Source organism: Erpetoichthys calabaricus, chromosome 1 (genome assembly GCF_900747795.2).
Source record: "Erpetoichthys calabaricus chromosome 1, fErpCal1.3, whole genome shotgun sequence".
NCBI lineage: Eukaryota > Metazoa > Chordata > Cladistia > Polypteriformes > Polypteridae > Erpetoichthys > Erpetoichthys calabaricus.
This window is the reverse complement of record NC_041394.2, coordinates 29,025,091-29,052,790: the sequence shown is the minus strand read 5'-3', so window position 1 is coordinate 29,052,790 and position 27,700 is coordinate 29,025,091. Positions and strand designations below refer to the sequence as shown.

Here is a 27,700-nt window from a genome sequence, read left to right as displayed (position 1 = left end):
TTATAGTAGTCATTTTTGAGGCACACTTTTTATTAAAATTAACCAAATCTATAATATGACTGAAAACATCATTTTTTTATATTTTTATTTTTTCAAGAAGTAAAATGTTACAATGGCATAATACTTAATCAAATAGTGATACATAACAGTTAGAACGATTTGCTTCAAAATCAGTCCAGAACAAAAGAAAAATATAAATACAAAGGGGGGAAAAAAAATTCAGTTTCACCAAAGAGAAACAGAAAAAAATAGAAGACACAACCATAAATTCCCTCATCCAATAGTTTATATATATATCGTAGAACAATTAATAGTATAAAAGAGTCAATCACGGGCCTGGAATGCTTATTCTAAAATTGTACTAATGCTTTATTCCCATGTTTTAAAAAGAATTTGGTCATATCTCCTTAAAATGAATTTGGTTGTTTCTAATTTGAGATGATGTAGAACATTGCTTATCCACTGACTTATAGAAGGTAAGTTGGGATTCTTCCAGTTGAAGAAAATAAGTCTATGTGCTGGTAGTGTGGTATAAGATATTGCAGTTGGTTTCTCCCTATACAATTTAATGCAATCCAGGAGTACACCAACTATTGCTGTTTGGGAACATTATTGTGGCACTAACACTGTCTAAGAATTGTGTAAAGATTTTGTCAAAGTAATGTTTATTTAGTGTATTCCCAAAAGATTTGGCTTAGAGAGGCTGGAACTAGATGACAAAGCTTGAAATAATTTTTAACGTGTTCATTCTCCTTAGTCACCCAGTCCTTTATAATTAAAATACAAATGATTTCAGGTAGGTCACTGGTGTAGTTAAGCAACTAGGCAGTGGTAAAGCCCCAGGGGTGGATGTGATCTGCCTAGAAATGCTGAAGCCTCTGGACATTGTTGGGCTGTTATGGCTGACACACCTTTTCAGTGTTGTATGGTCATCATAGGCTGTGCTTTTGGAGTCACAAACCAGGGTGGTGGTCCCCATTTTTAAAAAGGGGGACAAGAAGGTGCGCTCCAGTGATCGGAAGATCATACTCCTCATCCTCCCTGGAAAAGCTTATGCCAGGGTACTAAAAAGGAGACTCCGCCCAGTCGTGGAACCTCAAATCCAGGAGGAGCAATGTGGATTCTGTCCAGGCCGTGGAATGGTGGATCAACTCTTTACACTCATGAGGATTTCAGGTGGTGCATGGGAGTTCAACCAACACTCTACATGTGTTTTGTGGACTTAGAAAAGATATATGAATGTGCTCCTCGAGGGATTCTGTGGGGTTGTGCTGGGAAAGTATGGGGTTTTGGAGCCCCTAATACAGGCTATTTAGTCTCTGTATAATCACAGTGAGAGCTGTGTCCATATAATTAGTTAAAACATCAGCACCATTTCCAGGGGTGTGGGATTCCATTAGGGCTGTGCTTTGTTTCCAATCCTCTTTATTTTCATGGACAGGATATCAAGGTGCAACAGAGGAGGGGTGGGGGTCTAGTTCGTTGGCCTTATAATCGTGACACTGCTTCTTGCAGATGACATGGCCCTGTTAGAGTCATCGAGCTGTGAGCTGCAGCATGCATTGCCACAGTTTTTGACTGAGTGTGAAGCAGCAGGGATAAGAGCATTTCCAAATCTGAGACAATGGTCCTCAGTAGGAAAAGGGTGGACTGTACTCTCCAAGTGTGAGTTGAGTTGCTGCCTCAAGGGGAAGAGTTTAAGTACCTCTGGGTCTTGTTCATGAGTAAGGAAAAAGGAATGGTGAAATTGACAGATGGATTGGGCAGTAATCGCAGTTATGCAATCACAATACCAATCTGTACTGGTGAAGTCAGAAGGCAAAGCTCTAGATTTACCAGTCGATCTACGTTCTTACCATCACATATGGTCATGAGCTTTGAATAATTACTATAAGAATGAGATTGCAGGTGGAAGTGGCCGAAATAAGAGTTCTCCATAAGCTGGCTGGGCCCTCCCTTAGAGTTAGGGTAAGAAATGCAAACATCCAGGAGAGGGTCAGAGTAGAGCCACTGACCCTCCACATTGATTTGTCTCGGGCATCTGAGACAAATGACTCCCAGACGTCTCCCCATAGAGGTTTTATGGGCACAACTAGCTGGAAAGAGACCCTGGGGAAGACCTAGGGCTCACTCAGGTGATTATATCTCCCTGATGGCTTGGGAACGCCTTGGAATCCCACAGTATGAGTTGGCAAGTGTGGCTCGGGAAACAAACGTATGGGCTTCATTGCTAAGACTGGTGCCCCGTGACCTGGCTTTGGAAAGTGATAGAAAATGGATGGATGGATGGATGGATTTGAAGTCTTTTGAATTTCAGCTGCTGACTGCACTTCAGAAGCCTCTTTGTTCATTAATCATCCCAGTTATCTTGGGATGGCCATTAGCTTGTAAGGATGGGGACTCTTAATGAATGTGGAGGAAACTGGCAACAAGCTAATATCTGCAGGGTCCTCTTTGGTGCAGAAAGAGAAATTTTGCAGGAGAGAACAGAAGAACAAGAAGAGCTCCATCTTGGCCAGACCCTCACCTAAACAGATTCTCTTTCCTGCAATTTAAAGTGATGAAATGTTAATTAAGCAGCAATAATTAAAAAGTAAATGTTATAAAGTATGTCATGATTCATACAAAACTGTCATGTACTAACAATATTACAGAGAAATATAAGTAATGGTAAAGCAAAAAACAAGAAACAGAAATTTTATAAACATTATGAATAAACATTTAATTTTAAGCGAATCTGATATACATGCTGTGACATGTGTCTATGTGCACAAGTGATATATATTATCTTTAAATTAGCTGTTGAAGGTCTGCCTATTTTCACAGAAAAGGGGTCTCTATGTGCTATAATTTTGTAAGGCACCCAAAAAAGGCAACAGCCAAAAGAGCTTTGAAGCTATGCTGACAGAGTGTGGTATTGAGAAAACTGAAGCTTGTCACTTTCAAGATGGACAAAACATAAGGATATTGAGAAACATTAAATAGCAATCTCTTTCAAATCTTATTTTGCTACTTGCTCAGTAGAATTGAATACAAGAATTGCTTATACCAGTGCACACCTTCTTACACCTTGACTACAGCTCCCACCCGAAATGGGCCCTCTGTCAAAAGATGTTTGCATTATTTGTGTAGAACAGTGCAGTAGTAAGTGCTGCTACATCACAGCTTTACAAGAATTCTACCTTTGTAAGTTATTAAGCTCCTCTCGTGTCTTTGTGTGTTTGTTTTTTCTGGTTTTTCTTTCATATCCCAGTGATGTGCATGTTACGTTACCTGGTGTCTGTAATTTGCACAGTGTGGTGTGTATGTGAATGTGCCTTGTTTAGACTGAAATCAGCTCAGGGAGGCTGATTTCTTATACCCAATGTTGCCAAGACAGCCTCTGCATACCTGTGACCCTCTAACTGGATAAGATGGGTTTGCAAAAATGAATGGAATAATAAATAGTGCAAGGCAGATAGAAGTACTAGTTGTAGCAGTCACAGGTTTGAAACTAAAATCTTCAAGTAAGGAAAAAACAAAAAGATTGAACTTGAATGAGAAATTATCGTACCTGTTGAAAAAGGCATGAAAGCCGGATTCACTTTGAAGCAGCCATTTTCATCCAAGAAGTGACCAGGATTGAAGGAGTCAGGAGTTTCCCATTTGGTTTTGTCATACAGCACTGAATGAAGCACAGGCATCACCATTGTACCCTGGATCACCATGGGAAAGGACACAGAGTGTTTAACATTACATTACTAAAAAATGTTTTTTTCACAAATATTAAACATGATGTAAAAAATAGAGTCATCCAAAATGTCGTCAATGAAACTAAGAATACACCTGAAGAGATTACTGATATATGCCCTTGGGTTCAGGGAGTTGGTTACTGATATTGAATGTTATTTTATGTTCTTTCATGTATTACACCTTTCACTGATTGGAGGCTTTTCATTATAAAGCACTTTTTTCAAAATGTACCATCACAAGGTGCTTCACAAAAAATAGTGCAAAGCAAAACACATTGAGAGGGTAAATATTAGTGTGGTTTACTACCAATTATAGGAAAGGGAAAGCATAGGTAACTCATGAGGATATCTAGACACATGGATAAAGTCTTTAAAGATCACTACTCTGTGAGAAATGGCACAAAGCACAACAGAGTCCATGCCAAAGCAACAGCTATTAAAAAAGCCCTTTAAAAGAAATTAAGAAGGTTTAAAACATGATTTAAAAAGTTGGGCTTTCAGTTTTTAATGCTGTTTTAGCTTAAATTACATGGAGATCATCCACATGAAAAAAAATCAGTATTGGCTTGGTTTAATTTGTGGAGAATTAATTTGTAGAGTCTTACTGCAGGGATGGTGTATCCCCTGAAGATCGTGTCCTTTGTTGTTTCATGTCCAACATTTAAAGGGACAATGTCAACAAATCTCTGGATTTCATGGAGTACAGCATCAGTGTAAGGCATTTTCCTCCGGTCATCCATAGTGGGGAGACGGTCTTGTCCAATCACAGTGTCAATCTCTTTCTGGACCTTTTCTGAATAGAGGGAAATAGATTAAAATGGACTTCTTATTATATATAAATTGTCAAAAGCACCTTAACAATCCTTACTAGGACGCCAAAAGTGTGGAAGGACAGGAGAAAGAGGATTGTCAGGACAGTTTCTTTCCCAGGCCAATAGAGGGCAGCCCCCTTGGTTTCCAATGCATGGGGGCTCAACCCTGTTGAAACCCGTGGCCTCTATCAGGGGGCACATGGACCTTTCCAGGGCCTGATTTGGTCATGCTTCTGCCACATCCAGAGGTGTGGCCGGAAGAAGCTCATTGGGCACCTAGAGTCCTTCCAGGTGCCCTATAAAAAGGATCTACCTCAGTTCATAAAAGAGCCAGAGTCGGGAGGAGAGGAAAAAACCTGAGGAGGAGCGGAGGGAGAAGGACTGGCAGCAAGAAGAGATTGAAGTGTACTGGTGTGGTGAAAGGTATTTTGGGCACTAAAAAACAAAATAAAGGGTGTAGTGTGGCAAAAAACTGTCTCCTGCCTGTTTGTGTCCGGGTTAGGGCGGCAGTACGCCCCCTACTGGCTTACGGTATATATATTGATTATTCCTAGAGTCAACCTATTGAAATAGTTTTGATTTTATGATGAGTTTTAGATTAGTTATTATTGTTACCTTGCCTGAAGTTTTTTTTTTTTTTTTTTGTATTTAATCCATTCCATTCAAATTTTCCTGGCACTGTATTCACTAATAACTCCTTCTCCTGCCAGTGTACTGTAATTGAAAACCTCATTACCCTGAACTTCAATGTGTAGATTAGAAAAAGGATGAATGGTGTGTGCAAAGGGGACAATTTAAGAGCTCTGGTGATGGTAATTCACTGCTGCTCCAGGGCTGGTGCTCTGAAAACGCCTTCTCTTCTCCTCCTACTGAAGACTGGAAGGTTGCCTAGACATCCCTTTCCATGATGAAAAACAACATAACCAGAGGCTCTGCTATTTTGAGCAGTTTGAAAAGACGTTCTTGTTAATGCTGTTTATACATGTTTATTTTTCCTTTAAAATTTCAAATATACAGGGTTTGTCTACGGGTGCCTCAACACTCCTAATTGTCTTTGCTTTGTTATTATATGGATAGATGGATATATTAGTCGTAGATGATCAGCACAAAACCAAACTGCATTCTGAGGACCACAACAATATTATTAATTACAGTGACTGACTATTTTGTTAAGTCTACTTGTCATAATCAATCATCTGTCCAGACAGTACTTCTTAAAGCAGGTATGCAGGTAACAATGACTTTAATTTATGTATATTTGGAGAAGTGAGAGCGAGACAAGTGGTTTGAACATGGATAGCAGGGAGAAACAGACACACTAGTGTGTGTCAGGAATCTCGGCCCCACTGGCAACCATTTGTTAGGGTTCACAGCTAATTAAATGTGGTTTAGCAATGCTCTTCGTTTATACAAATTTATGGGGATTGGGAATGCATAAGTTCAAGATGAGAATAATTGAGAACAGGAAGTGAAAGAAAAAGATTAAATAGCATTACTGATGTAAAGTTTCAAAAATGGTAGTGATTATACATTTGAACCTTTAGTGTATTTTTTTAACATACAGTACACTACATTCCAAGAAACTTTTCTTAGACTGGAACATAGAAAAAAAAGCATACAGTAATTTAAAAGCTGTGATGAAGCATGCTTTGATAATGAGAAGGTTAACACCAGTTTGTGAACACGTCATCACTCCATTATATCACAAGTACGTGGGGGTACACAACAATGACATGTTGGACTGGTCTTAGAACACAGAGGAACTGTATAAAAAATGGCAGATCAGGCACTTCTTCCTTAGAAAACTGTGTTCCTTTAATGTGGGAAATGACACCCTTAATATCTTCTACAAGTCTGTGATGGCCAGTGTGATTTTCTACACTGTGTTTTGCCAAGCTGGTAACAACACTTCAAGAGAGGCCCACCAAACCAACAAGCTAATTTAAAGAGCAGACTCAGTTATGGGTCACACTCTGGACCCCTTGGAGATAGTAGCAAAGGAAAGGATTAAAACAATGCCTCAAGTCAGAAGTTCCCTTTCTTTTGAAATTCTTCTTCCTTTTTAGACATTCTGGTGTTTGTTCAGACCATCCATCCATCCATTATCCAACCCGCTATATCCTAACTACAGGGTCAAGGGGGTCTGCTGGAGCCAATCCCAGCCAACACAGGGCTCAAGGCAGGAAACAAACCCTGGGCAAGGCGCCAGCCCACCGCAGGGCACACGCACACACACCCACACCAAGCACACACTAGGGACAATCTAGAATCGCCAGTCCACCTAACCGGCATGTCTTTGGACTGTGGGAGGAAACCGGAGTACCCGGAGGAAACCCACACAGACACGGGAAGTGAACCCTGGTCTCCTAACTGCGAGGCAGCAGTACCTCCACTGCTCCACCGTGCCACCCTTTGTTCAGACCACAGTGTTTATTTAAAGAACTGACTGTTAAAGGCCCCTGGTGACAAATAAAGTTCTATCTATCTAACATGCCCACTTATTGAAGGAAAACAGAGTATGTGAATAAAACCCAAAAAACATAGTGTAAACTCCACAATGACTACTGACTGACCTGGGACTTCAATTCAGGATTTAAACATTAACTATTGCACTACCATGCCACCAAAGTATTGGCATTTGTGCAAAATCTGTCATAATGAGTTTACAAATGTGTCCCTGTGCTCTTGAGAAAGAATTAACTTTAAAGTGACAGCTGGGATCCACTGTATTGATTTCTTTCATAACTTTAACAGTTTGATTATGTCACCTCCTACTCTCCTCTTGCCACACTTAAACATTACTCCTCTTAATCTTCATTGTATACATATGTAAAACATGTATCATCACATATGTTTCATGTAGAAAAAACTTGTTTTAGTGTAATTTAATACAATGAAGTTTTAGTATAATGAAGGATATATATTACACAATAGAAGAATCTAGATGAGAGCAGGCTATTCAGCAAAAGAAAATTCTTCCAAAATAACATTAAGTCTACTTTTGAAAGTCTCTTATGCCCTACTGTCTACCACACTACCTGGTAGCATATTCCATCTGTCTATGGTTCTCTGTGTAAAGAAAAACTTCATAATGTTTGTGTGAAATTTAACCTTATCAAGTTTCCAACTATGTCTCAGCATTTTTGATTGACTTATTTTAAAATAAGTCTCAATCCACTGTACTCATTCCCTTCATATTTTTAAACACTTCAATCATGTTTCCTCTTAATCTTTGTCTGATTAAACTGAAAAGGCTCAGCTCTTTTAATCTTTCCACATAACTCATCCCCAGGAGTTCTGGAATCAGTCTAGTTACTCTTTTCTGGACTTTTTCCAGAGCTACTATGTCCTTTTTGTAGCCTGAGACCAAAACTGCACACAGTACTCCAGATGAGGCCTCACCAGTGTGTTATAATACTTGAGCAAAACCCCCTTGGACTTGTACTGCACATATCAGGGTGCTATATAACTTAACATTCTGTTAGCCTTTTTAATGGCTTCTGAACACTGTCTTGCAGTTGATAGTGTCGAGTCCAATATGTCTACTAAATCCTTCTCACAAGGTGTACTTTGATTTTCATATCTCCCATGCTTTACATGATATTGCCATTCATTTACTGGATTTATCCACTGTAAAGGCCAGCCCTGACACAGACAGGTGTAGGACACAAGTTCAAAGCACACAAAAGTTTTATTTTCTTTTACCTTGTGGGCAACACCTTCCCCATTCCCACAACCTCAACTCAGTCCCAAACCACACAGCACCCAATTCTCTTCTTCTCTTTTCTTCTCTTCTCTGTCTGCTCCACTCCTCCTCGGCAAGCTTTGTCTCCCTCCTCCCAACTCTGGCTCTCGGAGTAGTGGCTACTGGCTCCTTTTATAACACACCCAGAAGTGTTCCAGGTGCTTGATGACTTATTTCCGGCAGCACTTCCAGGTGTGGCAGAAGAGCTGCTCTGTAGGGCTCAGCAGCAGCTATAGCAGTCCCTGGCGGTGCCCATGGATCCCAACAGGGCTACACCAAACTCCAACTCCCATGAAGCCCTGAGGGAGTCCTAGGCACTGGTGCAACCCAGGGGAGCTGCCATCTAGCACTCCGGGGGAGGTAACATTCTGGATAGGTTGACTACCCCGGTCCTACCAGCGTGAAGGCGTCCTGGCCCTCCGTCACACCACCTATTTATTTTTTAACACCGTTTTTTATTAGCTGCACTTTAGAGACAAAGAAACAACCCAAAACATTCTTAAAGTATGCCCTGGTCCTGTAACAGTATTTAAAATGCCTTACCCTGAATGTTACGGTATTTCATGAGTATCAGCAGTCCATATCGCAGTGTAGTTCCGGTGGATTCTGTACCCGCTGTAAAGAGATTTGAAACTGTGCTGATCAAATTTTCAAGGTGAAATTCGGTGGCAGGGTTTCCACATTCCTTTAAAAGGATGAGAGATATATCCAAATAGTTAAGAAAGATGATTCAGTTATAGCACATGAGATACATATAGTGTCTACAGATTAATTTATGTTTCTCTGCCATTGTTTAAGCACACAAGAATAAAAAAAAAATCTTATAATATACAAACCAAAACACCTACAAATGTCATCATGGGAATAAGGCCAAGAATAAAGTAAAGTTTACATATACTGTACATCCATGTATTTTCCTTACCTCCTTATTCAATTCTAAATAATGATAACCATCCATCCATCCATTTTCCAACCCGCTGAATCCGAACACAGGGTCACGGGGGTCTGCTGGAGCCAATCCCAGCCAACACAGGGCACAAGGCAGGGAACCAGAACCTCATAATTGAGCATAGCCCTAGACAAGGCATGAGACCATCACAGAGTACAGTCATTCACATTCACACATGCACTTACATAGTGCCACCTTAAAGAGGAAATGGTTGTATATATTACAGTGGTGGTACATTTTTTGCACTGGTATATCTTTGCTACATCATCTTGGGTCTGACCTCTTTGCATGTTCTCCCTGTATCTTTATGGGTTTTCTTTCCCTGCCCCAGTGTTTCTCTAACATCCTAATGTGCACCTGGTACTGCTGTTCTCATGCGAGTTTAGGTGTGTGAACGACTGTGACCAGTAATTGGGGTGATACTCCATCCAGGGTTTTTTCCTCCTTTCTTCCTGTTACAGATGAGATAAACGCAGGTCCCCATTGATCATGGATAGGATTAAGAGGCTTTAAGAATGGCAAGTATATTTCATTTGGAAAACAAAAAGCATTTAGTAATGCAAAACAAAAATATACTATAAAATGTCAAACAAAATACACTTGATGTACAATATAGGTAGAATTTATTACATTTTTGCTGTTAATAAGAAGGAGGCAGTGGTCAGTCAATTACACCCAACTTTACATTGCCGTCAGAAACAAAGTGAAAACAGAACCAGGCTGAAAGCATACTAATGTATCTCCGCTTGTTTATACTGTAGTCACTACATTTATTTCTAGCCACATGATTCAGGGATAACATGACACATTACTGTTGTGATACTCAGAGTTCCACAGCACTTAAGTACCAAACACACTTCCAGTAGTACCTACCATGTGGTCACTGTCAAAAATCTATGGCTAGACACAAGCAGAGTCTTGAAGAACCTTTTTAAAATAAAGGTTTATGTTAACAAAATGTTCTTCAATACAATGAAGATCCATGGAGAACAATAAACAAAGGAATTGCCATAAAAAACGGAGGCAATCCTATGCTAACAAAGGAGTCCCAAAAGAAAATCCAATGGCAAAGATCAAAAACAGAGCAAACATTCAAAAATCCAGAAATTCAGTAGAAAAGCATAACAATTAATAAACAGAACCTGTGACAAAGGGCAGCCCTGGTGGAGTACAACACCCACTAAGAACAACTTTGACTTACTGTCAGCATTGTGAACCAAGGTTTTGCTCCAGTTGTGCAGGGGCTGAAAAGCCCACAGTAGCAGGACCTGTGCCCTATACTCCCAAAGCACCACCCACAGGACACCTGTAGAGATACAGGTGTATGCCTTTTTCATGACCACAAAACACATGTAGACTAGTTGGATATACTTCCACTATCCCTCCAGAATTCTTTGTGAGGATAAATGGCTGATCCAGTGTTGTGTAACTGTTCCTCTTGAATCTAACAATCGAACAACTGCCGGATCCATCATAAGTCAGTATGCCCTATATTATTATTATGACAGGCATCTGGGAGTCAGGCTTCTAGAAGCCCTGTAAGGGAAAAGTGTTGGTTCAGAAAGTTGCTAATTTTAATCTTGTGTAGATGTTTTTTTTAATGAAACATGGCTCACAGAAATATCAGACATTGTACCCAAACACACTTGCTGTGAATGGTATGGAAGTACCTGACTTATAATACACACATAAAAATAGCTGATTGTGTCAAGTAAAAACAAAAATTCTCGAAATACACTTTGTGGTAATATTAAATTATTTTCCTCTAATTCTGAAACATTTTACACTCATACTTTTAAAAAAGAAAGGATAATAAAAATGGTAGGGGACAAATTGATCGGACCACTGCACTATCCTTCTCTTCTCATTGGTGTTCACCTACCTGCTTCATTTTGATGAGAAAGCAGTCTATATAATCCCGTGGGCTGTCACTGATCAATGTCTCATTGTGGTTCGCAATTATTTTTGTAATAAATTCCCTAGTTTCTTTTTCATTCTCCCGCATTTGGTTGTAAAATCCAGGCATTAAATCAATGAGTGCTGGAAACATGGCATACAACTGGATGAAACAGAAAAAGACATATCAGATATAAAATGACACACAAGTGATTTAGTTTGTCATCTCAGATTTCATTTATATACTGTGATCAGAATCTCAAAATCTTTACCTGTGCAAAAGGGGTGCTGGCCAACTGCACATTTTTGATAAGGAGAGATATCAGACGGACAAACAGTTTATCCTCATAATCAAATCGTTGACCAAAGACAATGGAACAAATGACATTGGAAACAGCATGACCCAAAATCATGGTGGGATCACATAGAGAACCTTTTGGAGGAAAACGTGCATTAGATTATTTAGGCATTTACTGGGAAGTGTAAAGAGTCCTTCCAGTCCTTGTATTTCAGACCAGAAATGGGTTGGGACTTCTATCTGTGATGGTTTCTAAGCGATACCTATTATGTAGGAGTCACCTGATATGGGTAGTTGATGTTATACTGAGGGGCTCATGGGAAGCCTTCATTTGCATTTCAATCCTAGCTTTGGTAACTATCAGTATCGTTAACCAACCTCAGGTCAGTAATTTTACATTTGCACATTAAATACTGCATTAATGTGTTATTAATTAATGTAATTACATTACATTACATTACATCTTGCTTTAAGAAGGGGCCTGAGTTGCCTCGAAAGCTTGCATATTGTAATCGTTTTAGTTAGCCAATAAAAGGTGTCATTTTGCTTGACTTCTCGCTACATTCATAATGGCTAACATGGTACAACACTATTAATACTATTAAAAATAATAAAAAGAACCATAAGGGATTCACACACTATGAATATGTGATTTCCAATTTTGACTTTTTTGTGATCAATTATCTAATGAATATTTCAAAAATAGTAAATTAAACAGAATTGCACAGGACATTTATAATATAAACTATAACTCAATGCTAACCCCAAAGCACTCACCCAACCAGAGTCAGGGAGCCCTGAACCAACAGTAGCATTAATGAGTATTAGACATCCATGATCTGAAGGACTGAAAAGCAATAGACCAGCCCTCAATACTTTTCATTAAAGCTTTGTTGATGCAAGATGAAGATAACTCCATTTGTAATAATTTGTCAAATTTACATACCCAATTTCCATTAGTGATAGCCCCAGGGAATTTCTACCGTGAAGAAGGAAGAAGCAAAACTGCCTAAACAGATAAGATTCTGCTAGTAAGAGGTGCAGGGAGGATAGATCTAAAAGAATTAGATCTTCAGGTAATAGTGGGATATCAACAGTTGGGAAGGAAGACAAGGAGCAAGATACTGTAGTGCCAGCATAGAGTTACAGAATGGATTTTCTGATTTTTATACAGCTATCCCTAAACTATCTATCTATCTATCTATCTATCTAAAAGGACTGCTCTTCTTTGCTGAATTAGATGGAAATATTTTTCAAACTTGCCATTTTCATAGGCACCTATAAAAAACATACCTAGCTGATACAACTTGTCAGTGCTGTTATATTGCCCTCCCTTTGAACACCACTTTCAACTTCTTGAAAAGGCACACAACTGTTCATAATGGCAGAGTGCTCTTCATTTCTGCTGTGATCATGCAGCCATTGATAAAAGTAGATGAGCACTTTGTAGTGGTGCAGCAAAGGTGCTAAGTGCTGCATTGTCAGATGACACAGCATGGATGTTGAGCACTGTGCTTTTATGCAGGGCATCATTAGGTGTTGAACACTGCACTTCTATGAAGTAATCTGTCAATCATAAGTGATCATTCTTATCTCCTTGTTTGGAACTGCAGATATACCAACCTCTGGGCTGTTTTCTTCCCATGAACTGACATGGAACAGTGGTCCTATTCTGGATCTCAGTATTGAGACTTTTCCTCCATTGCTGCTCTGTAATGCCTCTGCAATCTGCCTTGCACAGATTTACTACTGGCCCTGCTTGACACAGCTCACCTGGGATCAGTGGCAACTCGATTTGTCACACATTTTCCCAGCTCCTTGAACCAGAAGCTCTGCTGGTATCTGTCCACCCTGGCTAATGGGCCTTAGTAGGCAGAGTAGCATTGATGGAGCTGCAGAGGTAGCAGTCTCTCAGCTATCTTCTGCCTTGTACTGATGCTACAAATGGCACTCCAGATCCCAGATCTCAGCCTTGAGACTTCAGCAACTTCCCAGAAGAGCCAAGCAGGTCCTTTGCTGTCTCAGCAGAATTTGGCACTTGCTAAAATTGGATAGTAGGTTTCATCTGCATCCTGCTTCTGATACCATTGTAGCACTGTATCCTTTAACTCTTTAAATTGCTTTTTAGGTGGCTTACAATCCTTAATACATTATCATTATCAAGTCCTTGACACATTAGGTGGAATTCATTTTGAAACATTGTACGCTCGCTGTTTTTAAAGGTGCTCCTGCTGCTAGAGATGTACTGCCAGCTCATATTAAGGGTTAAAGATTCCTGGCTGATGCAACTTGTCAGCATCATTACAATGCAAAGGTTTAAAAGGAAAAGCAGAATTAGAAAAGTGTAAATCCCATTTTGTGAATGTCATAGGATGATTTTTAAAACTCAGCCAAAGTCGATCCGTGACAGACGTAGACCTTCATTTAGACCCCTCAGGCAAAAAGGCACTATTACACTTTTAGAGTAAAACATCTATAAAGACATCAAAGTTCAAAGGAGCATGTAAGTCTGGGTTTCTTAACTTGGGGTGTGGGGGTGGTGGTCTGCATCATACTGGTCAAAGTATTAGTAGTAATAAAGGTTCACTTCAATAAATATGCAGCAAAGTAGCCGTCTCTATTAAACAAATGGTAACAGAGAGAGAATTTACTTGTTCACTCCAACATTGATTATTCTGTTTTGAGCTGTCTTCATTTTATGAAGGTGAGTGGATACAAATTTTAAACAGTTTTTTATTCTTGAAGAGATTAAAAACTCAATTGAAGTGCATGTTCACAACTGAGAATAGGATGAGAGTGGGACATATTGAGGGTACACATTGTGAGCTGGCAAAGCACAATAAAATATGGATTTGAAATTTGGATATTTTTTAATGTTGCCACTAATTGTCTCATCTATCTTACTGTCCAAAGTTTTTTGTTATTAAACTTCAATTACTTTGTATACTTAAATGTTGTGTTATTTCTCTGTGGCAAACTTATATATGCTTTACTTAATACATTCAGTTTGTTCTATAAGTATGGCACGTGCAGTATGGTCAATATGTTCAATAGGATACCATATGGTTTGAAAACTGTTTGCCCTCCATGTCTTATCAAGTGCAGGATGACAAACTGGGACTAATCTGTAGCCGGAGGGACAAGAAATAATTAAAAATGTTCCATTTCAATTTACCTTGTGGGGGTTATAATAGAATCTCCCATAGACTATGCATTAATATATACAGTAGGCAAACATTTTAACATAACTAAAATAATACCTCTGCCAATTTAACCTTACTAAATAACAAATGGCTCTTACACAGGATTTCAAATCTGTCACAGCACTGAAATTGCTTTGACCCAAAATTTGAAAGATCTGCTGTTGAACTGTGATATTCAATATCATTCTGTTCTTTTTGATGGATCTTTCAGCTGCTTCAGATACCGTTAATCAACAGATTTTGCCGCATTGTGTAGGAATATTGGGCACTGCCCTTGTATTGGTCAAAATGTGATTATTATATTGTGGTGAATAATTTTAAATCTACAGGTATATCTCTTTGTTCTGGCATACCTCAATCCTAAATATTGGAGCTCTTTTAATTTCTTGTGTATATATATATTGTACACAATATACTAATATTATTCATAATACAAGTTTACAATTCCATATTTATGCCAGTGGTGTTCCATTTAAAAGCGCTTGCATTTACATGTAGAAAAAGTTTGTGTGTCAGGTGTACGATCAGGTCTTCTTCTTCTTTCGCCTGCTCCTGTTAGGGGATGCCACAGTGGATCATCTTCTTCCATATCTTTCTGTCCTCTGAATCTTGTTCTGTTACACCAATCACCTGCATGTCCTCTCTCACCACATCCATAAAACTTCACTTAGGCCTTCCTCTTTTTCTCTTGCCTGGCAGCTCTAACCTTAGCACCCTTCTCCCAATATACTCAGCATCTCTCCTCTGCACATGTCCAAACCAACACTCTCTGACTTTGTCTCTCAACCATACAACTCACTGACCCTCTAATGTCCTCATTTCTAATCCTGTCCATCCTTGTCACACCCAATGCAAATCTTAGCATCTTTAAGTCTGCCACCTCCAGCTCTGTCTCCTGCTTTCTGGTCAGTGCCACCGTTCTCCAACCCATACAACATACAGTAGCTGGTCTCACTACCGTCCTGTAGACCTTCCCTTTCACTCTTGCTGATACCCGTCTGTCACAAATTACTTCTGACACTCTTCTCCACCCATTCCACCCTGCCTGCACTCTCTTTCACCTCTCTTCCACAATCCCCATTACTCTGTACTGTTGATCCCAAGTATTGAAACTCATCCACCTTCGCCAACTCGACTCCCTGCATCCTCACCATTCCTCTGACCTCCCTCTCATTTACACACATGTATTCTGTCTTGTTCCTACTGACCTTCATTTCTCTCCTCTCTAGAGCATATCTCCACCTCTCCAGGGTCTCCTCAACCTGCTCCCTACTATTGCTACAGATCACAATGTCATCAGCCCTATCTGATAATTGTTTAATATTAGGAAATATCAATTTTAGGTCTTTTGTGAATAATATGGGTGTGGTGTATGACCCAAAACTGCTTTAATGCTCAAATAAAAGCCACTTATTATTCCACTTAACTTCCATTTAAGGGACATTGTACAAATTTGTCCATATCTTAGTTTCACTGTAGATAATACACTAATTAATGCTTTAATCCTTTTTCTCTTAGAATACTGCAATGCTTTTTATAGTGGCAGAGCCGGCTCTACCATTTCTGCCCATCTAGGAGGAAGTTAGGAGAACGCGCTGATACACCTAGTTGAAGATGAAAATGTCTTCCTGCCACCCCCTCTGCTTTGAGTGGAATCATCTCTGCCAGACCCGTAAAGAGGAATCTGGAGAAATGAGAGAGGAGCCAGAACTGCGGGAAATATGGAAGGCTTGGGTACAAAACATTGAATTTAAAATTTGAGAAAATCAAGGGGAATGTTTGATTACTTCTAGCAATGTCTGTTTCTAAGATTCAGAAAAATTATGTGCTTGAGAGGTGACATTTCAGAGAACATGAAAGAAGTGGGCTGTATTAGCAGGCATATAATATTTTTGTAAAGAGAATATTTTACATTATTTACATATTTTACATTATCTATTTAAACTTAAGCCATAATTTGTGTAGCTTTGTATTTAAACTGCTAATTTAAAAAGGTACCTTATAATGATGGTGACAATCTAACTTTATTTTTTATCAATAAAGATCACTGCCTGCATGCTCCTGTTGGCGAAAGAGAAAGCAAGTTTAAGAAGCACGTAGTGATATAGAAATATGAAGCATTTAATGTGCTGCTTTTGTTACAATATGATTTGAGACACTCTAGTAAATTAAACATTGATTTTTAACATGAAGTTTACAATGTTCTACTTTAATGACAAAATAAACTACAAGTTTAAAGTGGAAATTTTGAGCATAAAGTCAACATTTCAACCTTTTCTTCTTCACTGTGTCCCTATATTTTTTTTCATTTCTCTGTGCCCTAATAGCTTTCATATGACATTCAAACAGAAGGGTACGACTTGCCTTTTCACATTGACTCTGTTATCGGACCACTTCTTTTTTTAGTGCAACTTTCTGAACTTGAACTTTTGAGTATCATTCCATCAGTTTCCTTTTGTTGCTCATACCACTGCCTAAGCCACCAAAATTTATGATTTTCCTTGCTTTCACTTCACTGAGAAGGACCTCCACTTCACATTTGGTGAAATTCTTTTTTCCATATGCTTTTTCCATTGTCTTTTAACAAAACACCAAACTTAAGGGGCTATTTATATTGATTTTTATATTCAAATATGCAAAATTCTGGTAGGAGTTGGGGTGTGCCTGTAGGCAAGAATGTGCGTTAAATTTCATGTTCGTTGGGATTTACAAAGGGGAAGTGATTGGAAACTGGCGTATGCACAGTTTTATGCATCTGGATTTTTTTTTGTCCATATGCACATTTCCACTTTTTTTCCACACGCCATGTTTTAGTGTAAAGTCTATGCACTATGTTGTATAAGAGGCCCCTTGTCTGCCGTTTATGAAAGCTGATGAGCCACTGCAAGCGGTTCTAAGTTAGGTTTTTAACTACATTTTAAGTTCTATTAAAACTATTTTTTAAATGTAGTCTACCAATATGTGTAATTACATTCTATTATTGCTGTTACTTTGAATATGATTGATCTAACAAAAATACCTAAGAAGCAAAATATGATAACTGACTCTTTGAAGTAAATAAAAAATCAGTTAACTGAGTAACATGACCATAGCTGACTGTTATATCATACGTACATGTTCGGACTTGGTTTTTAAAGTGTTCTTTTGGTTTTAAACTTTCTTCATCTATTTTGAACGATTGTCGTCTATACTTTGTTTTTCTACATTATGCGATTTTGATCTTTCTTTGTTCTTTTTTTTTTTTGTGAGATTCCGATCTGAACTTTGTCCTACTTTGTGAGGTGATCTTGTGATGTCTTACTTTTGTTTTGGATTCCTGCTATCACCTCTGACTATTTTTCAACATTGCATTTAGTACTAGACCCTTGCCAGGCGTAGCCTCATATCCTTTGCCTTTGCTACATGATATTTTATTTGTTTTGTACATTTGCTTATTGAATTATGTTTTTTCACTAGGTAAGCATTTGTTTTACTCAATCTGTTTCATCAATGGTTTGCCTAAATCTATAATTTTCTATAATTTAATTTTGGTACAGGCACTCACCTCTAGTTTGCTGAAAAGAGCTTTTAAAATGTGACAGGATTAGAAAAAGACTACACACATCCAGACAATAGTCCTTTGGTTATTACCATGGAATAAAAGTTAGTGGTCACTAAAGGCAAGATATACCAGATATACAAACTTCAGTCTCTATTGTTAACCAAAGTCTGATTCATTTCTGTCTTTTCTAGATTTAGGAACTTCTTCATCCAATCTAAATTATATTTATATTACAGGGCAGAAGTGCAATTCTACTTTAAAATATTGTTTTATATTTGTGCTTTGTGCAATATCTTTCACTATTACTGTATGCACCAATCAGCCACAACATTAAAACCACCTGCCTATTATTGTGTAGGTCTCACTCATGCTGACAAAACTGCTCTCCAGAAAACCACTAAAGGTGTCCTGTGGCATGTGGCAGTAAGACGTTAGCAGCAGATCCTTTGAGAGGCAGGTCCATCATGGATTGGACTTGTTTTTCCACTTGAAATCTGGGAAGCCAAATCAACATCTTGAACTCTTTGTCATGCTCCTCAAACCGTTCCCGAGAAAATTTGCATTGTGGTAGGGAGCATTATTGTGCTGAAACTGGCCACTGCTGTCACTCTGTGTACATTGTTAGTAATAATGTTTAGTAAGGTGGTACATATCACAGTAACATCCACATGAAAGGAGGTTTTCAGGTAGAGCATTACCCAGAGGATTACACTGTCCCAACCTGGTTGTCTGTTTTACAGAGTGTATCATGCTGCTATCTATTTCCCAAGTAAAAGATACACACTCAATCGGCCGTCAAGTCAAGTCAAGTCAAGTCAAGTTGGGGAGCATGCACTGGTACTGTGTATTGCAGCACCCACTACACAACAAAACAATTTGGGATCCCGGTTGGCAACCCCTCAGGCAGACAAGCGGTCCAGTCCCAACTTCCGGAAATGACCCTCTATCTGCCGCAGCCAGGTGTTATGTGGGCGACCCCTTGGCCTGGTCCAGCCACTCGGATCCCCAACAATGAGGATCTTACAAGCTGGATCACCCTCGAAGAAACGCGCCACATGGCCGTAGTGTCATAACTGATGCTCCCTCACATTGCAGGTAATGTGCCTTATTCGGGACTCCATGAGCAACCGCTCAGTCGACACAAAGTCAACCCAACGGTACCCAAGGATTTTCTGGAGAGACATATTACCAAAGGAGTCCAGTCTTTGTCTCAGGTCACTGGATAGTGTCCATGTCTCGCAACCATATTGCAAGACAGGAAGCACCAGGACTCTAAAGACTTGGACCTTTGTCCTTTTGCATAGATATCGGGTGCGCAACACACCCCTTTCCAGCGACCTCATGACCCCCCATGCTCTCCCAATCTGTCTACTGACTTCATAGAAAGAGTCACCAGAGACATGAATGTCACTGACAAGATCGACACTCTCTCCGCAAACAGACACTCTACTAATAGCTGTGTCCAAGAGGTCATTAAAGGCCTAGACCTTGGTTTTTATCAGGACACTCAGAAGCGCAGACACTCAGACTCCTTGCTTAGTCTCTCGAGCGCCCCAATCAGAGCCTCCATTGACTCCGTGAAGATCACAGCATCATCAGCAAAGTCAACATCCGTGAATCTTTCTTCACCAATGGATGCCCCACAGTCGCTGGACCCCACGACCTTGCCCAACACCCAGTCTATACAAGCATTGAACAGAGTAGGAGCAAGAACACACCCCTGATGAACCCCAGAATCAACTGGGAAAAACACAGAGGTTCTGCCTCCACTCTGCACAGCACTCACAGTACCAGTGTACAGGCCGGCCATGATATACAGCAACATCGAGGGGATCCCGCGAACCCTCAGGATGTCCCAGAGTGCAGCTTTATGAAACGAACGCTTTATGAAAATCAACAAGGCTGCAAAGAAACTCTGCCGATATTCGCGTTTGCACTCCATGAGAACCCTCAGGCCATCCACATGATCAAAAAGAAAATGTGATTCATCAGACCAGTTCACCTTCTTCCATTGCTTCATGGTTCAGCTTTGACACTCATGTGCTAATTGTAGGTGCTTGTGACGGTGGATTGGGGTCAGCATGGACAATCAGACCAGTCTGCGACTATGTAGCAAGTTTATTGTGTTCTGACACCTCTCTCTCAACTTTTTCAGCAAATTATGCTACAATATCTCTACTGTGTGATTAGACTAGGTGGGCTAGCTTTTGCTCCTCATGAGCATCTATGAACTTTGACACATCCCTGGTTCACTTGTTGTTCTACCTTGGACCACTTTTGATAGGTACAGCCCACTGCGTACCAGGAATATCTCATAAGACCTGCTGTTTTGGAGATGCTCTGACCTAGTTGCCTAGCCATCACAATCTGGCCCTTGTCAAAGTCCCTCAAATCCTTATTGTTACCTATTTTTCCTGCTTGCTTTCAATTGCTGTCTAATATATCCAACCTCTAGATTGGTGCCACTGTATTGAGATAATCAATGTCATTCACTTCACCTGTCAGTGGTTTTAATATTGTAGACTGATTGGTGTATAATGTTGTGATGGTGTAATGTATCATATATTGTACTGTTTAATTGTGTTGTGTTTACCTTGTTATGTGTATAGATTTAACACCAAGAGAAATTCCTAGCAACTACATTGCCTGGCCATCAAGTTCAAATTGTGCAGTAAAGAGATCAAATAAACCTTATTAATCCCAAGGGGAAATATAGATGTATACAGCAGCAGAAGCAATAAAAAACAAGAATACAGATACACAGGACAAGAATATAAGCATTAAGTTTGGGATATTGAGAGGAAGGATTGAATTGTCTGAAAGCACATGAACAAAAGAAAACTAAAACTAGAACAAAAATAAATATATATATATATATATGTATATACCAGAAAGCTGAAAAGGAAAGCAACAAAAATTAATTCAACACCTATATGAGAAATGATTTCTTTTTTAAATATATATATATATATATATAAATAAATAAAGAATACTGCAGAAAAAAGACATTTACAGTGTATGGTCCTCAAGTCTGTACTTTAGTCTCATATTCTTCTTTTCACATAGACTACATGATTTATGAATATATAATGAAAATAACACATATTAAATAACTGTGCCAAAATTTCATTGTATTTAAGGGGACTACAAAAGCAACTTAAATGAAGTATTTGAATCCAGGGTTATTTCACAACATGGAAATATATTTTACATTCAGCATATTCCTTAAGTTAAAATAATTCTTAAATATAGCTATGAGTTTTTTTAGTTAGCCAGCAAAGTGGTGCTGGCATCTAAATTTGTGTTATTTACGTTTTTCTAAACTTTCAACTATGTTGGTCCATCAAAGAACCAGCTAGCCAGGCTCACCTTTGTTTTTTCTGAATTCCTCAAGGAGGTATTTTATTTCCTCTTGGATCCACTCCTCAATGCTGCGCTTTCCCATTCCAAAATTACGCAGTGCGGAAACTGTGAAGTGGCGGAGTTGTTTACAGCGCTCTCCATTGCTTAGGATCAAGCCTACAAAAGAAATTTGGAAAAATTAATAACAATTCATATTGTTTAAAGCCTCCCCCACCCCTGTCACTTGCAGAAATTAAGCATTTTGAAGGTGGAAAGGGGTTCTAATGAAGGTCCTAAACCAATAGCACTGTGACTGACTGCATAGATTGAATTACAGGTCCAGCCATATATTTATTAAATTTGAATGTTCTCCTTATTTGTTCATGAAGTTTTTCTAAAGCTTCAGTTTCAACATGGATGAGTGGTGACTTTGAATTGACTTTACGTGAATGAGATTGCTAATTCCTGCCATGCACCCAGTGCTGTCATGATGAGCTCTAACTCTCTGTGACCTTCTAATAATATTAAACTGGAACATGCAACAAACGGATAACCATGAAAATAGACTGTTTACAGCACATGCACAGGACAGACCCCCAGTGGCACATGGTCTCATTGCAATCCTCTCCAAAATGGACACATCTGATAATGTTAGCAACATGTATATGAATGACAGTAAAAATATCCAAACAATGCACAAATTAAAACTGCAGATGAAAACCTGAAGATTTATAACATAATCATGACAATATATAGATGAACCAATGGATCAGCTTCTAACAAATCCCAGTACCTCCTTGCTGTCATCAATGAGTAAGGCAAATTTAGAAAGTCTTTTCTGCAATGTTGATCGCCACTCCTAATTGAGCAAGTGACAGAGTGCTGTGTATGCTGTTCTTTGCCATGACAAAGGGCTGCATTTTCCATGGCTGTTTTATAGGACAGGCTCTCTTTAATCCTAAAAAGAAGAAAAAGCATGCATAGAAACTCTAGTGTACATAGCTTACGAAGGTAATTAGGAGTCATATGAATTTTGGATGAGTGGAGTCTAGCACCTGTGTTTTGAAAGAAGATCCAACACCGCAATGAGGAGAAGAGTTCTCTATAAATGCTCTGGCAAAGTCAAAACAGACTAATAATAGGGTCGAGGATGATAATACAAGACTTGTATACAAATGACAATCTTTTGAACACTTGATTCCAGTTCATAGTAACAAGTCTTGTGGTTTCTTTTTTTTCTCTGTCTTCTTTTTTACTGTCTTATCAGGTTTCCAGATTTTAAGACTTTCACCTAAAATATATTCACACATCACAAATAACTGAATTCAATCCCATGACCATGGGATGCCAGAGTCTATCTTGGCAATATTGAGCAGAAATCTGGATCTACTCTTTGGTTCAGATGTGCCAGACCAGTCTACAATCAAACAAGCTAACCTGCATATCTTTGGGATTTTGGAGAAAAAGCAATCAAGAAATGCTGAGAAACTTCAGATGACATATAAACAGTTTGGGATTTCAACACAGTCCTAGGTGTACTGACTACACAGCACAGCAGTTAGTTTCAATAGAAATGGAATCAGAAAACAGGGTTGTAAAAAAATAACTAGCCAAGGTCACAACTCATAAGACAATGTTTAGCAGCACAGCCTAGACAGGGGTGTCGAACTCTGGGCCTGGAGGGCCGCAGTGGCTACAGGTTTTCATTCTAACCCTTTTCCTAATCAGCGAGCAGTTTTCACTGCTAATTAACTCCTTTTCCATTCATTTTAATAACCCTGATTTTAAGGATTCAGTCCTCAAATTAATTCCTTTCTTCAGTCAGCCAAACAGAAATGATACGTGAAACGAGCCAACAGATGACCAGCTAAACTGGGATTTCAAACTCCAACCAATTTCACTCCAACCAGTTTCTTAATGAGAAGCTGATTCTTGCTGTTAATTAAGCCCGTTATTTAATTCCATGGCTTGTTGCTGCTTTCATTCTGCCACAGTAGATATTTCCAAATTTGTTGATTTTTCTGTTTTTTCTAAGAACATTTTCAAAGTGTTTTGGTGACGTGAGAGATCAACTTTACTGAGACCTTCACCTTTTATTTATTTTCAGATATTGTGTGATGGGCACAAGTGAGCTGGTCATATAGTGGCTTGTTTGATGTCTCATTATTGTTTGGCTACTAATTAAGGAAAAAGACAATTAAGGGGCCTGAGTCAAGTTAATTAAAACTAAAGCAAAAGAAGTTAATTAGCAGTAAAAATGGCTCACTAATGAAGAAGATGGTTAGAATGAAAACATGCAGCCACTGCGGCCCTCGAGGACTGGAGTTCGACACCTGTGGCCTAGGATGTGAAGCAAAAATCCTAAGAAAAGAATTGTGAGAATCTCAGAAACCAAAAATAGTGAACAGAGCCAAACCCAAAACATTAGACAAATCTTAGCAATGGAGTAGAAAATAGTTTAAAAAGATAATCTTTTAAACGCTCAAACAAAAAATGCTAGGTATTTGGTTGTTTTCACAAATGTTGATGATAACCTCTCTGTGTTGCTGGCTAAGGAGTTGTCATGCTGACAATGTCACCCAGCGCGATTTCCAAGAGGTGTCACCTGGCAACCCATGTATGTGTCCCTGATTACAGGTGATTAGAATAGTGGTGCTATAACAGGCTTAAAATAATGCGTTATACATTATGCGTTTAGAAGATTAATAATATTTAATTTGTTTATTTTGCTGACATAGGAATACCACATTATTTACATAAGTCACAACATTTAGTTTAAGTGAATAGAATACAAATGTAGAACTCATAGGGAAAAAAATAACAGAAATTCCACATGGCTGAGATAAGTAAGTGTTGTCCAGGCAGAAAGTAGTCAGAGGGCTGATGGGATGTATGCATATACAAAATTATTCTCAAACATCCACTTAGTGCTAGGGTTAATAGATTGTTCAATGTCTGCTCAGCTACATCTGCCTTGGTCAACTGTAAGTGCTAATACTGTGTAATGGAAGCATCTAGGAGCAAGAGCAGCTTAGCCACAAAGTAGTAGATATACCACATAAATACAGAGTGGGGACACATAACACAGTTCCAAACTGCCTCTTGAAGTAACCTCAGCACAAGAACTGTGGATTGGGAGCTTCATGAAAGCTGCACACAAGCCTACCACCATTATGCACATTGTCAAGAATCAGTTTGAGTGGTGTAAAGCATGCCACTATTGGACTAGAAATGTGTTCTCTGGATTAATGAGTCATATATTACTATCTGGCAGTCTGATGTATGAATCTCGGTTCAGGTGAAACCAGGACAATACTACCTTCCAGGCCACATGTGCCTACTGTAAAATTTGTTGGAGGAGGGTTAATGGTCTGGGGCTCTCTTGTGCTAGGTCCCTGGGATCCAATGAAATGTATTGTCAATGCCACAGCATATAAAAAATATTTTTGACAGATTGTGCATTTCCAGCTTTGTGCGAACAGTTTGTGGAAGGCCCTTCTCTGACCTCACAAATGCTCCTTTGGCTGAATGGGCACACATTCCCACAGACATACTCCAAAATCTCTGGAAAAACTTTCCAGAAGAGCGAAGACTGTTATCAACGCAATAGTTTTAGAGTGGGATTTCAAGCAAGGTCATATGGGTGTGATATTCAGGTGTCCACAGACTTTTGGCAATATAGTGCATGATTTCATTTGTATAACCTTCAGGTGCTTGATATGTCTGATTTCTCTGGAAATAAACTTATTCATGTTTAGATTCAATAAAATGTATTATTTCATGAAAACTACTTTGTGTTTGCTGACACTAGCAATCACTGAGAGGTTTAGTCATCTTTATCATAACCTAATCCAGGTCCTGCAATTAAAAAAGCAGACGACTTTCTTCAGTCCTCTAAGTAGTGGAAAAATGTGTGAAGTAGACTGTAAGTCCTGTCTACAGAATGGTGCAGCTTATCACTGCTGTGGAGTGGATATGTAAAACAAATTAATAAGTTAAGTTTAGCACCTTTCATGAAAAAAAGTAACACACACCTATAATGTAAAGCCAGCTTTCAGGATAAAACAGGCACCCATAACAAAAACAAGATGGTGTCATGGGGGAATTTATTACCTTTTAAACACCAAAATGTGTCAAATACCATAAAAATAGTACACTTGAATTCCTTGACTTCTAAAACATCAAAAATGAAGTTTGTTGCTTTTAGAGGACAAGAAAAAAATTGTAAATAATTAAAAATAAACTCCAGGTCATGAAATAAGTGAGATGTGAGGCAGAAGTGGTAGAAACTGTGCCACTATGCTGCCAATTAAGAATTAGGTTAATAGTTTTACCTTGCTTAGTAGAATTTCACACCATCTATCTATCATGTTGTATACACTAGAGTGCTCTCTCTCTCTTATATATATATATATATATATATATATATATATATGTTTGATAATTTAAGGAAATCCATAGAAAGTGAAGTGTCAATTTAGTTATTGTAGCCAACGAGTATGCTGAAAATCTAAACAACAGGAATATCATTTGCAGCACAACACCAGCTAAGAAAACTGCATCAAAAAAGAGTCCTGCTACTTTTTATAAATGACACGTCAACAGTGAACACCATCCGTCTATCTGTTTTCTTAATCCATGTATCTAGGTCAGGATCACAAGGCAGCTGCAGCCCATCCCAGGAATCATCAGGCACAAGGCAGGAAGAATACCTGGACAGGGGATCCTGTCCATCACAAGGTGTAAAAACACACACAGACACACAATTTGAACAATGCCAGTTCACCTAATCTGCATGTCTTTGTAGTTTAGGAGGACACTGGAACATCCCGCGAACAAATGGAGAACATGCAAACTCCACAAAGTGAGCATCCGGGATTTGAATCCCAGGCTCCTTGATGCAACAGCGAACGCATTTTAACGTAATACAAGAAGGAATGACAGCTTAAGGAGCGTAACAACTGACTTAAGCAATCCACTTGACAATACTGCTTGGGGTTTCCTCAAATCATTTTTTAAAAATCTTTTTCTTTCAGCTCAAACTCGTTTTGTGTCTCGGCAATTACGTCCAGCTGCTCAAAACTTGACAAAGTTACTTTATGAAGCTCGCAATGCATTCTACTGCCATAAAGTCATAAACCCGCTTTCAAAAAATTTCGAATGAGCTTGATGGACTGAACTTTCTTAAATTCTCATCTGTAAATTGTATTTTGTATTTTCTGAAGAAATACGCGGGGCTCTGGTGTAAAAGGTGTCTTGCTGGATTTTATTTTAAGAAATAATAATAATAATAATAATAATATCATTATTGTTGTTGTTATACATCCGTCCACGGTCTAAACCCTAACCCTAAACCCGGAAGAGGGTCACGTGGAAGATGGAGCTTAATCCAAGAAGAATAGGGGACAGGAAAGGAATACTTCTCTGAATAGGACATCGTAAGGCGACGTTTAAAGGTCTGCATCATCTGTTACCCGAATTTCTTCTTATGGTTACTAAATGTGATTTACAGTAGCTCATCTATTATTATTATTATTATTATCACATATGGCTAACGCCTTTACCAAATGCGACTTAAAAGATCAAATGTTCACCGACATTGGTACAGGTTAAATCATTCTGTGATACAAAAATAGGGATCAAGCTTTGCGATTCCAGGTCCGGGGAAAACTCTTACCATAAGGTCCAGTGATTTTCTCTATCAATGGTATCACAGGCCTCCCAGCAAACACGTCAGCCTGCTGCACCAGCGCTTCTTGCACTGCGTCGAACCCGAGCAGAACCACTGCACGCTGACGGCCCAGGTACACAGTCATCACAGGTCCATACTTCTCGCTCATCTGTCGAGTAGAACGCCAGTGTGCGGTTATGTATTTGCATTATAAAAAATGTGTTTTAGAGCGAAATTAGTCAAACATTAAAAAAAGAAGACTAACCTTCAAAAAACTGTCATGGGGAGTTTTGCTGTTCACCTGCAGCAAGTTACCGATCAGTGGTAGCGGGGTCGGACCAGGTGGCATCTTGCCATAACGATCCGAGTCTCCCCTGAGGAAGAAGAACAGCAGACCCGCGACAAGCACACACAGAAGCGCGCCGACGAGCTCCATGCTTTTGGGTGTTACAAAAAATCTTCCCGTATATGAAGGGGCAGGCCGATATGTAAACAGATACAGAGCTTGTCTG

At 39.0% G+C, this 27,700-nt stretch overlaps 1 protein-coding gene across 1 annotated transcript; it reads right to left on the bottom strand.

The window, feature by feature from the left end:
* On the bottom strand, positions 1-27,700 carry LOC114648142 (cytochrome P450 2B4-like). Its single transcript, XM_051918882.1, has 9 exons — positions 27,454-27,700; positions 27,195-27,357; positions 21,545-21,694; positions 11,406-11,566; positions 11,120-11,296; positions 8,832-8,973; positions 4,337-4,524; positions 3,554-3,695; positions 1-2,545 (listed from the first exon to the last, which is right to left on the bottom strand). The coding sequence occupies exons 1-9, from the start codon at positions 27,622-27,624 to the stop codon at positions 2,364-2,366; spliced, it is 1,476 nt and encodes a 491-aa protein (XP_051774842.1). The 5' UTR covers positions 27,625-27,700; the 3' UTR covers positions 1-2,363.